The sequence below is a fragment of the Ambystoma mexicanum genome, chromosome 1p (genome assembly GCF_040938575.1).
Source record: "Ambystoma mexicanum isolate Mex_15411 chromosome 1p, UKY_AmexF1_1, whole genome shotgun sequence".
Taxonomy (NCBI): Eukaryota; Metazoa; Chordata; class Amphibia; order Caudata; family Ambystomatidae; genus Ambystoma; species Ambystoma mexicanum.
The window spans coordinates 1356065583-1356078157 of NC_090921.1; the positions used below are offsets into that span (position 1 = coordinate 1356065583).

General features: G+C 43.1%; 1 protein-coding gene across 1 annotated transcript in view; it reads right to left on the reverse strand.

Annotated features, from left to right (window-relative positions):
- The window catches only part of SPHK2 (sphingosine kinase 2), a 374111-nt gene that overhangs the window by 235755 nt on the left and 125781 nt on the right, over window positions 1-12575 (reverse strand). Inside the window, exon 3 of the mRNA XM_069607036.1 lies at window positions 10609-10758. Coding sequence (XP_069463137.1) covers window positions 10609-10758 — 150 coding nt within the window. The remainder of the gene's footprint in view (window positions 1-10608; window positions 10759-12575) is intronic.

The following is a 12575-nucleotide window of genomic DNA, read 5'->3' on the forward strand; positions in this document are numbered from 1 at the left end:
TTAACCCTTCAGGAGGATCCTAGCACGCCAGTCTGTAGCATTACGAAATTGCCAGAATGATCCACCTGGTTACGGTCTGTTTAGTAACAACCTGACCCAGTTTGTGGCCTGTATGTCCTATGAAGAGCTGATCATCAATATGAAGTTTTGATAGCCTAGATATGTTAAAGCTCAAAGCTCTGCCTGGGTCTAACCTATGTCATCTCTCCCCTCCTGTTTTCCAGGATGAGAATGGAAGATAGAAAATAGTTAAAACAATGTTCTGCCTCTCATGAAAATCAGAAATGATTTTGGTAAAAATTAAGGCTTAACCGTCAGAACAACCCTATCCTTATGGAAGATAGAAAAGGGTGGCTTGGATGAACGTGCCTGCAATTCATTCACTCACTCTACGGGCTGAAGTTAATGCTACCAAGAGAATTGTTTTGACAGTTAACCTTAATGAACATGAATGTAAAGGTTCAAAGGGTGAACACATTAGAAATGTTAGTACCAGATTAAGGTCCCAAATTGGAACCTGGAAGGGAAATGGGGGGTGGGTGCCACATTGGTGAGCCCCTTTAGAAATTTGAAATCTGATCATTCTTTAGACGAGCGCTTAAATCTGGAAAGCGCTGCCAAGTAGCCCTTAATAGTTTCAACCTGGAGCCCCAAATTGGCTAACAAAAGTGGAAAGGATAACACCTCTGGTGTTTTGCACAGAAAAGGGTCTACAGTCTCATCTTTGCACCAGATGCAGATTTTGTTGCAACGGTAAAAGGACTTAGTTGCTGGCCTTCTGGCCAAAAACAAAATCTCCATAACGTCATCCGGGAGATCCCAATCCTTGTAACTCAGCCTTTCAGAAACCATGCGTGAAGGCGGAGTGTCTTGACCTCTGGATGGAGAACCCAACTCTCCTCTCGCGAGAGAAAGTAATCTCTTAGTGGAAGACGTATTGGAGGGCAGATGGACATGTCTAGAAGGTCCGGGTACCATGTCCTCCTGACCCAATCTGGGGCAATAAGGATCATGCCTTTCCCAAACTTTCTCAACATGGTGATCACGTGAGGAATGACAGGGACTAGAGGAAACACATACAGGAGTGGAAACTCCCAGTCCAATACGAACACTTCCCCTGGAGCTCCTCTTGGGGTAAAATTCCCTGGAACAGTAGTTTGCACTTCCGTTTGGCACTGGTCGCGAACAGATCCACTTGAGGGGTTCCCCAAATGGTGAAGATCTCTTGAATGACTTCCTGATTTAGCTCCCACTCGTGGGATACTGTGCTCTGCCTGCTCAGAGCATCTGCCGCTGTGTTCTCCTCTCCAGCTAGGTGAACTGCTGATAGAGATTCCTTCTTGAATTGCCCATTACCATAGCTGTATTGCCTGTATGCACAGTGGTAGTGATCCTACTCCTCCTCTCTTGTTGAGGTAGTACATGGCCACTGTGTTGTCTGTCATTATCAGGAAATTCTTTCCCTGTACAGAGGGCAGAAAGGCCTTCACGCTAGTCTGAGTGCCCTCAGCTCTAAAAGATTGATGTGCAGTTCGGTCTCTGATGGAGACCAACAACCACTGACTGTCAGATCAGAGGCATCCGTCACTACTATTATCTCTGGCCATGGTTGCCAAAAGGGTTCTCCCTTCAGAATGTTGTCTTTGCAGGTCCACCACAGGAGATCCCATGTGACCCTGCTTAGAACCTGAAGTAGGTCCGACATGTTTCCAGAGAAGTGGGACCATTGTGTTCTGAGGGCCCATTGAAGGGATCTCATTCTCAGGCGTGCCAATGGCATAAGAAAAATGCAGGATGCCATGAGGCCAAGCAACCTCGATAAATTAAAGGCTGGGATATGCTGGGCACTCTGAAACTTTGTGACCATCTGAAGAACGTCTAGAGCCCTCACCTCGGGTGGCGAGCCCCCCCCCACCCCCCCCCCCCCCCCCCCCAAGGATGGATCCAGTACAGCCCGATGAACTGGAGCTTGTGAGAAGATGTCATATGGGACTTCTTGTAATTGAAGGAGAGGCACAGTCTGAAGAGAGTGGCAGGTCAAGCGGAGATGATGCAGGACTTGTTATGAGAACCCGCCTCTTTCCTCCCCCCACGGAATGTGCTATGCTGCCATGGAAATGCAGTCCCATAGAGTGAATGAGAATTTTGCAAGGGCCCTTGTTGGGTTGCTGACTTGAGCGCCATGCTCCATGCAGAAAATATCTTTCTTGCCCATCCATCTACTATTTTGTCATCCCTATCTGGAGGGATAGTAGGATTTGCTGTCTGCTTGGAAGTTGCAGTAGCTGCCTGTACCACTAGACTCAGACAGGTAGTCAGGGTCAATACTGGAAGGACAGTATTTCTTTGTCAGTTTTTTGTTCACTGCCGGATTAGTTTCTGGCATCTCCCAATTTGCTGCCACCCTTTTTTGGAGAGCAATATAGGATCGATATGTGGACCCCTATCCAGGATGTCCGTCAGATCATCCTGTTCAAATGGGAGGGGATGCCTAGCCCACCCCATATAGTCTGCTACCTAGCTCTCTATATGAAGCATCAACGTGCTCCCAAGCCTCTGGTCTTCCAAAATCTAGTTTGGGTGAGGGCGCACAGGATTTGGCTCGAGCCCTTTCATTACCGGCTTCTTTGGAAGGCGAGGTAGGAGCATGGCTTACCGTGGGTTTTTGTTGTTCAAATATTTCCAGCATTTCTGCTCCAAATGCTTCCCATTCGGCAGGTGTGGAGTTTTTAGTGGGGCAACATAACCTCTGAGGGGAGGTGTCTGACGAAGTAGAAGGCGGCGACCTATGGTGCCTTTTCTTTGACTTCTTTAATGACGATGAGGAGGAGGAGGAAAGGTGGTGGTGGGAGCCACTCCTCTGAGGAGAGTCGCCTTTCGACTAGTCGTCGAAGGTTTTTTGGTCGGGGGTAGATGGAGATTTTTTGGGGTTTCTACCTACCGCCAATTTCCCCTTTCGCTCCTTTCCGGTCATAAACTGGCACTTGGAGTAGGCTGAGGTCTTATACTCCACCGCGAGATACCATAGACACATACATTGTGGATCGGTTAATGACACTTTCGAGTCACAATCTCAACACTTCGTGAATCCAGTCTTCGTGGTAGTCAGTGTCGACGAAGAAGACATTATCGCAAAGATAACAATGAAGCACGCTGTATTTCTCAAAGCGGTAGCTTATGCGGAAAAACAGAACTGAAGCCAACGGGGATTGGGCATGCTATATATCCTTTCGATGATATCATCCTCGAGACGAAAGCAGCTGAAGCTGGATATCAAAGATGAGGAATACGTGGGAGAACACAATCCATTCGAATAAGAGGGTCTGGAACCCTGAGAGAAACAGAGACAGACAGGGAAGACACCACCAAGCTGGTAAAATGCATCCCAAATCCACCCATTTGAAAGTCTGACAACAAGGTGAAGTTCAGTCAAGAAAGAAGAAGATACTATTGGTTACAATTACCTAGTGTGTGTTTGGCAGGAGTGGACCAGACATAAACCCATTCACGGGAAAAGCTGAGAACTTTTGTTATACATCTTTAGGAAAGCTTGGAAAGTCCTGGAATATGGAGACCAGTTACCTGGCTGAGTGAACACGGTTTCCTTTTGGTATTATTTTGCAAAGTACAGGAAACCACAAAACGAGGACACAAGCTCCTAACTTGTGAAGTGGAACAAGAAGGAAACTGGAGGGCTGGGGGGAGGAGAGCTAATCCCTGGTCATTCAAAGACTACTTTGTGGAAAAGGAACATTTCCTTTTTTTTTTTTATTTTTATTTTTTATTAAGAATTGGTTTAGTTGACAATCAACATTTTCAATTATACACAAGTTCTTAAACACATTATTGTTGTTATCAGCTTATCTGAATCCAATCGTTGATAACAGACATAATAGATAAAATAGGATTTAAAACATATACATATATTTGTAAAACTTTCCAACACGAACACTAGATATAAAATGCATAAAATGAACTAACAGATACAGGGTGTAAAACAGGTTTAAACAGGCACTTTGTTATCAGCAGATTGGAGATTAAGTTTGACGACAAACTTAACTATGTCAATTATTAAACTAGTCTTAGAAGCGTTAAAAATGTAATTCCACATCTGTTCTTTTGTCAAAGTGATTCTGTGCTTAAAATGTTTGAACAAATGATTTTCGCTTAATTCAGATAAAGACTAACATTCAATTAATAGATGCATCATGGTTTCATGTCGAGTTTCCAATTTACAGAATCTACATATGGGAGAAACAGTGAGCCCCCTGTCGTATGATGCCATTTTTACATTGGTTGGTAAAAGGTTTAGTCTAACTCTTAAAAATGTGCCAGCATAGGCTCTGTCTGGGAACGCTTGGATGTAGGTTGGAACCACATTCAAGAGCTTCTCAGGAAATGCTCCTAATTTAAACGCGTGATAATTCATACATGTTTCTCTGGTGTCGATCCAATCTTTCCTATACAATTTAAGTTTGCTTTGTCCGGGGCTTCTAGTAGTAAGTCTACAGATATTGCAGCATCTAATAGGATATTTAAGCATTGATTCTTCCACTTTATTAGGGAGTTAGTGGCTGGATTCTTTAGTAGTTGCTTTATTACCGGAAATCCATTTTTTGTGGCGTCTGATGAAAGGAGCACTTTTCTATACAGGGCCAGCATTGACCAATTTGCAGCACTTCGCAGGGAGATGAGACCCATTTCATGACGTATTAGAGCAATTTGAATGCTCTGCAGTACCGGTGATATTGTTTTCCAAAATGTACCTTCAAGGGAGTCCCATCTAACCTCCTTAATCAGTAACTTTGTCTGTGCACCGTAGGTTATAATGGGCATGGCCTTTTGTAAATAGAACATATGTACTGGCATTAAAGAAAGTCTTCCGTATTTGCGGTGGATGGCTTTAGCCTGATTCGCAGTCATTCTCATTCTTGTCGTCAATTCTTCTTTATAAGGATTGTCTTGGGGATGAACATTCAAATTTACTCCTAGATATTTGTATGACCTGATTTGTACCAGATTTTTGTTGGTTAATTTCCAATTGAAACTGAATTTGTGCTTTTTGTTGACTGTGTTAAACACCAGAATATTGGATTTGTTGGTGTTTATGCTTAGATTGTTATCTTGAGAAAAGATGGTCAATGCAGCAAGTTTTCTATTTAGGCCAATCGGGGTTCTATCAAACAGGTCTAGGTCCTCAGCATATAGTAGGTACGGAATGTGATGGTTACCAAGTCGCGGAGAGAAGGATCGCATATTAGACAGGGCTTTGTAAAAATCAGAAATTTAAAAATTAAATAAAATAGAAGCAAATGGGCAGCCCTGTTTCAAGCCCATATTTGTTTCGTTGGGTTCTGAAAGAGCACCATCAGTTGTTAATTTTACTTTTATTGAGGTGTTAACATAAAATTGTTGAATTAAATTAAAAATGTATCGAGGACAGTTGGCTTTATCTAGTTTTGCTTTTTTTATTGGCAAACCGAGTCATTGGGAACTTTCTGTTGGCAAGGACTGCCAGTGGAGTTGTTTGAGTAGGGAAAAACGTTTTTAAGTAGGATTTTGAAATACTGTTTTGTTTCCCTGCTGCTTGGTTTGTCTTGTTTCCACTTCAGTGCTATATTACATTGTCCTGGAGTTATTATTTCTATTATTGCTAATAGCTGCCTCTGATCATGCTGTTAAACTACATAAGAAGTTCCCAAATGAATAATGACAAATCAAATGCTGCAGTCCTTCCTTCATCTCCATTCCATTCCTTATCGTGCAAAAAGTGCAGGCAGCAAAACAGCATCAGCGTGCTTTTAGGGGGTTGGAACCCAGGTTAAGAATAATTATGAGAAGTTTGAAAACGTAATGAAATTACATAGTCCTAAAAGCTAGAACATCAGAAGAGTTTTAATCTTCAAGAAGGTCGAGATCTTTTTGTCTAAAGCAGAGGTCTTCAAACTGTGGGGCGTGCTCCCCAGGGGGTGCGGCCGCACCCCTCCCCGGGGGCGGGGTTTGCCAGAGCCCAGCATGAAATGTAAAAAAAAAAAAAAAAAAATTTTTAGATTGGAGGAAATGGGAAGGGGCAGCTCACATGGTCAGCCTGGACTATAAAACGGTCTTAGGCACCAATGAAAAAATAGCCAGCGGTTGCAAATGGATAATCAGTTAGTCAGTCCTTTAGTCGCAGACTGTTTGAATAGTACCCAAGTGGTTGTTTTTTGTTCAAATGTAAACAAATTGTGATATTTAAAGAATATTTATTCAGCAACAATGGTCAAAACTACTAGCTGCATAGTGAAGTAACTCCTCAAACTGGCCCACATTGGCCAAAAGAGTTGCCCATTTTGACTGGCCTACACTAGCATTTTGCATTTTTGGTACGGTCATCGTCCTATTGCCCTATAGGCCAGTCCGAGCCTGCCGGCTCATCCATAATGGGCGAGGGGGCGTCCACCCACTGGCCACCTCACCCATTATGGAGGAGCCGAGGAGCCAGCCCAGTGAAACACTGAGCACTCACTCAGCTGCTTTTTCCAGCTGAGGGAGTGCTCCTGGGCTGGCTGAACTGTCAAAGGGAAACACTGTTTGTCTTTGACAGTTCAGTTCCCCAGCCGCACATGATCACTGAGCGATGCAAGGCTGGGGGCATTTTGCTTTGCCAGCCTTGCATAGCTCATTGGAAATGCTGGCTGGGGCACTGCATGTATGTATGTATGTATGTGCGAGGGGGTGCTCCTGCGCCTCCTCGCACATGCGGGCAGAGCAACCTGGAGCGGGGCATTTTAGCAACCACGGTCAGAACCCTGCAGAAGGTACGTTTATGGCAATTTATGTTTTATTTAAATTTGTATGGATGTGTGTATGCTTGCGTTATGAGACTTTGGTGGGAGCAGGATGGGCAGTAGCACTGGGATAATGGTGGGAGTAGGGTGGGGAGAGCCCAGGGTCTTTACTGGGAGAAGGGTATGGTGACGGCACACAAAAGTTCATAGCAATTTCTACATACTGTTCATCTGGCACTTTTGGGGGGGCCCGGCCTGCTCAAACTTTGCTCAGGGGGGCCCAGGCCAAAAAAGTTTGAAGACCACTGGTCTAAAGTAATCTTAGAGAGCATTCCAACATGCGTGGTGCACTAGAATGCCTATAGCGAGAGATAGTAAGGGTGTGTCAAGTTCATGCACATTGAGGACAGTTAGATAACCGCCATGAGAGAATATTTGCTAGATACAGGCCATACCAGGCTGTGTTTATGAGAACAAGAAGCTTGAGAATGCAACTAGAGTTCACTAGGTGCCAGTGCAGATGGCTTGAATATTGCAGAAATATGTTGCAGAGAAGATCATAATAGACACGCTGCTGAAGGACTTGCTGAGATATACCTAGGCAAAGGGAATTACAACCTATCTTCGCTATTATTATGGAGTGAGCTATTACTGCAAAATGATGTTCAGATAAAGGGGGCAGAGTTGTTTTAATAAAATTATATAATAATTTGCACAGCTGATTACATTGGATATTTACATGCCCATAAATGAAGGACCATATATTTACATTGAACATGTATGTCAAATCCAAAAGATAGAACAGGTGGGTTAGACTTAATGGTTTTTGATAAGGCAATGTTGAGAATTTCGATATTACCTTGTTTGAGGCAGCTTTCCCTCATCTATCAATCACCCTGGCTAAATACACTCTGAATGCTGGACTAATCGTTATCAGCCTTAAAAATAACCAGAACACTTATCTGTGGATCACCTGCATAGTGTCGAAAAGCTCTGAGAGATACTAGGAAATCTTTCGTGCAGATGTTGAAAAGTAGATGGACAAACGAGAACACTGCAGAACCCCACAATCTATTTGTTAAGCTTCAGCTTTGAAGGAACCCACTCCCCAATCTTTCCAGAGGATTCCTACTTTTGTACTGCTAGTATAACTGTCTGCATTGGGGATGGATTTTGATTAGTTACAAAGTGCATGTTTTCTTGCTTTCACAGCCAAGTACCACATGTGGTTAAGACTGTTGTTCAAGTAATGTATTCCTAAATGCTAACAAATATTGATTTATCAGTACAAAAACAATGAGGATTTTTCTCCCATGTAAAATAGATGATCATGTTAATGAGCGACATGTGCGATACACAGATGAAGCTTGTAATGCCCTGATAAATTAGCAAAACGAATTCTGAGTGCACTGGATCAGCCATTTTGTAAAAGTGTCGGCTACAGTATAAGTTGGGGTAGACTTGTAGAATAAGGCCTTTAAAAGCACCTTTAGTCTACTTTGCCTAGTTCTTGATATTCCTTCCAACGATGTATTTTTATTCTTTTGTTAAGGTGTTGAATGTTGCTTTAAAGACCCTTCCGTTTTGTTTTCATGCTGCCTGGTACATCAATGTTTTTTTTGCTAGTGGGACCGTCTACATTTGCCACTGGTTGAAGTGGGCAGGAACAAGAGGACACGATGTTCTTTTACTTTTCTGAAAAAGCAACCATCAGTCACTTGCTTTTTTCTGTCTGGAGGACCTTTCCTGCACAGCGGAAGAAGGGTATTTTTCTTTGCTGGCCACCTACTGGGATTGAAACCCGTGCCCGGCTGGTAATGTACTGGTGTTACAGCTCGCTAAGCTATCTTGAAGAGACACCTCAGCTTCCGTTTTTTCCGATTGGGTGCTTGGGACATAGAGCCTAGTCCCAAGCCGCCACACAACACAAATTGCAGTGATCAGTGTTTGCCTTCTACATTTATATTGCTCACCATTAGACTGCTTCAGGCAAAGCTGCATGTGGCTAATGGGACTGGGTATATTGTTGGGTATGTCCCTTAAGGAGATGCGAACGAGGGAGTGATTGTTTTTTTCTAAAGGGAGAAGACTGCTACTTGAAGCTGGCCAAACACTGACAAACATTTGGAAAGGGGGCTCTGTTGGTGTGCATGGGTATGGCACCATTGTAAGCTATGTACCACAGCAGTGTGTAATCGGGTACCAGCAACTAGTGTACTGGAATGTATTTTTACAGGCTTTAAACATTGGATGCACAAGGTTGATGTACAGTAGGCCGCTCGTTGGTAACTCTGCACAATCTGGCACGAATGCCTCCTTACAGCAGTCCACTGCCTCATAGGGCAAGTAGGTGTCACTGTACGTTTCAGCCATGTTACACTTGTATAACCTTTGTCACACAAGTGTAACATTGCTGTCCAGGTGAAATACAGGGCTATGAGTCATAATGAATGTCCTCTCTTTTGCTGTGCAAAACGGAGAGGGAACATTTCTTTCTATGTGTATTTGTTAATGCACGCACAGTTCTATATATTACTATTCACACATCTGATATGGTGCTTATGTCTTTCTGCATATGTAATAGTTGCTACAACAGCATTTATATCATAGGACACAAACACTGACTCCTTTAACACTTGTTAAACATTTGTCCAAGGGATGCAAGAAATGATGGCCACAAAGCAGGAGCATAAGGACAAAACAGTGGGGGAAGGCTGGGGGGGAAGGGGCAGGAGGTTGTCGACTGGTCAAATGCCAGGGATTAGTAACATATTCAATCCATTTTAACCCAAACCAGATTGCAGTATTTCGGGCTGTCTTCAAGACATGTGTGTATTGTGTATTCCAAGATTTATTGAGAAAAACAAACTATGCCAGTATTACAAACATAATCCTCCAAATTGCTGTTTATTTACATACTGCACAACCTTTAATGCATAGTTTTTGCTAATACTCGTGACAGCACAGACACCACTCTAGACCATTAAAACATATTGTAGATATTAACCATCCTCACCCAAGCAGGAAATGAGTAGCATGTTTTTGATTGCAGAGATAGTCTTACCTGTTCTGTATGAATACGAAAAACAACTGGAAATTAAGTGGGCAGGTCCATTTGCAAACTCCGAAGACCCCTCCTGTAGCCTAGTCATTGATATTGAAAATCTGCTAATTGACAAGGCAACATGTAGTCAGCCTTTGCATTTCAATGGCTGAAGGAACCAAACTAGACTCTCGCAGTTATCTCTTATCTTTGGGACAGCAGCTGAATAAACGAAACCTTGTTTCGCTCTTTGCCCTGCACCCTCAGCTCAGAAAAGTGAGGTGATAAGGCCTTGTCTAATCCCATCCACCGTGGAAGTGGGGGAATAAGTCCACCTGCATCTGCTCTGGTTCTTACGCCCGTAACACAATGTGATTTGTGAATGTTATGAATTAAATATATGAACTTAAAATGGAGGCACTTTTGGTACAAATAGGATTCATGCTATATCCATATCAAATTCTCAACACTAGTAACATACTGGCTGATCTATTCACAAACACCTTTTAGTCGAAGGGGGTCCTTGAAGTCCTGGTTGGGCAGTTCTGCTCTGCTGATTTAAAATGAAACAAGCACTGGAAACGTCCATTTGCAATGACAGACCTACTGGCTTTACCAATGCTTTCTTTAAATGTTCTGGCACTGCTGAGCAATTATGTTCCAGCACAGATGGCTGCTGGTGGGCTCAGTGTTACTAGCTGCTACTGTAGAATTCCAATTCAGAAATTGGAGTCGTCGGATAAATAAATCCCACCCTGGTACTCTACAGATTTCTCTCTCTTATGCCCTGCTCACCTGTTTGGATCAAGTTGTAACTGATGTCTGCTTCAGTGATCATTGGTAGGATGTGGGTGTGGCAGTACTGGAGAGCATGGCCCCGACCTCCAAAGGGATTCACCAGCAGCAGTAGACGTCGAGGACGGGGCAGGAGGCTCGGTACAATTTCTACAGGAGTGAAACATACATTTCAAATGTGTGTTGTAAACGGTGAACCAAAATTAGGAACAAATGGCTTACTATGTTGGTATATCATGTTTTAGTAGGCAAATAAACTACAGTAATTTACAATTTCGTGAATACCAATTGGAGATCGTGAAATACATATACAGTTATTGAATAGTTTGCCTTATACACCAGAAGCTTTCACATTTAAAGTATAACCTGATACTGAGCAATCGGCCCCCCTCCCCCCATGCTTCCTTGTAGATTCCTTGTTGCCAAATTAACTGCCCTCCTCTCTCCCCCGTTGTTAGTTCCATGCTCCCATGTATCTCTGCTTTACTCACTGTACACTCCCCCCAGACTCCCCCAAGATGTGTAAAACGCTCTGTTGCTTCCCAAAGCGAGGTCCACACTAATACAAATAAATAAATAATAATAATAGAGTGAATGCCATGTACAATACACACATGCTAATCCCCCCCCATGCACCCCACACTATGAAACTGTTTATTTGGGTGCAAATGGGAAACATGGGGGGAGGATATAAAAACGCCAACAAAGAAGGGCTTTAAAGTATCAAGAGATGTCTGAAACCCATTGACTGCTTATCCTCACACCCCAGGAGCCCAGCCTGCTGAAGCAAAACAACATTTACAGATGATGGCAGTAGGACTTTAAGTACACCAAGACCCCCTCCCTACCTCTGCCCTCCCCCATCTCATTTGTGGCATACAAATATCCCTGGACGAAATCTGGACAATTTTTCCAACTTCTATATGTCCCAACGAAAGGACAGACAAAGGGTTGGAAAAGTGGGTAGGCCAATCTCTCCAAATACCTTGACTAATCTACACTGCTAACTACACTTTGGAACTATAACTACTGCCTGGAAAGCAGACACCAGAAGGTGTGCTGGGATAGTAGTGGCATAAGTGAAGATGGGGAAGTACATAGTCTGTGTAGAATTAGACTGGCAAACTAGGATAATGGCAAGTGGCATCAAAAACGCTGACAAGCCAGGATGGATTGATGGAACACGTGGAAACCCACAGTGTAGTGCGAGACAGAAAAAGGCTTCACTGACCTTTTCCAGTCATACTCCAGGGGGAAAAACTAAAAACACTTAGGAACGTATCTCTTACTACTTCACAGTGTAAGTGTTGTGGTCTATTGTGTCATAGGCAGCTGACGAGTGTGATGAAATGACTACTGCTCTGTAGGAGTACAGGAATGAGGGAGTAGTAGCTAAAAACCTTCTAAGACCCATACCACTACAACACCAGCAGGGAATGCAGTAATAAAGGTAAAACAGGAAAAGCCTGAAAGGGATGCCTCATTTGCAGTCACAATTTTACAGAGGTTGTTAGCTGATAATAGTAGCAACCCAAACAACTTTAATCAAATGGTCAAAAATAAAAATGTATATAGACTTTTAATCAAACCATTCAATGCAAACAAACTATTTATAAAACTCTCAAAAATCTCACCCTTGCAAAATAAAAAACGGAATGCAGACTTTTGTGAAAGGACACTCTGGGTGGAAAAGCAGGGATATTCCGATAACAGATTGGAAACCAAGTCATTGTTCAAGGATCTCTTTCTTTGAAGAAAATGTTGGAGAAGGAGAGCGTACAAGTCAATATGGTCCCAAACAGTGGACCAATGTCATAGGGCTTCTCCACAGTTCCTGTATTCTGGTCTCCAGAGCTTTTGCTGAAGTCGAGCCAGCGTCAGGATGTCTGGGTCGATGCAATCCCACTGGCGATCAACATCAATTAGTTTGAATTTGTCGGCTCCCGATGGGTCAAGTCAGTGATCGA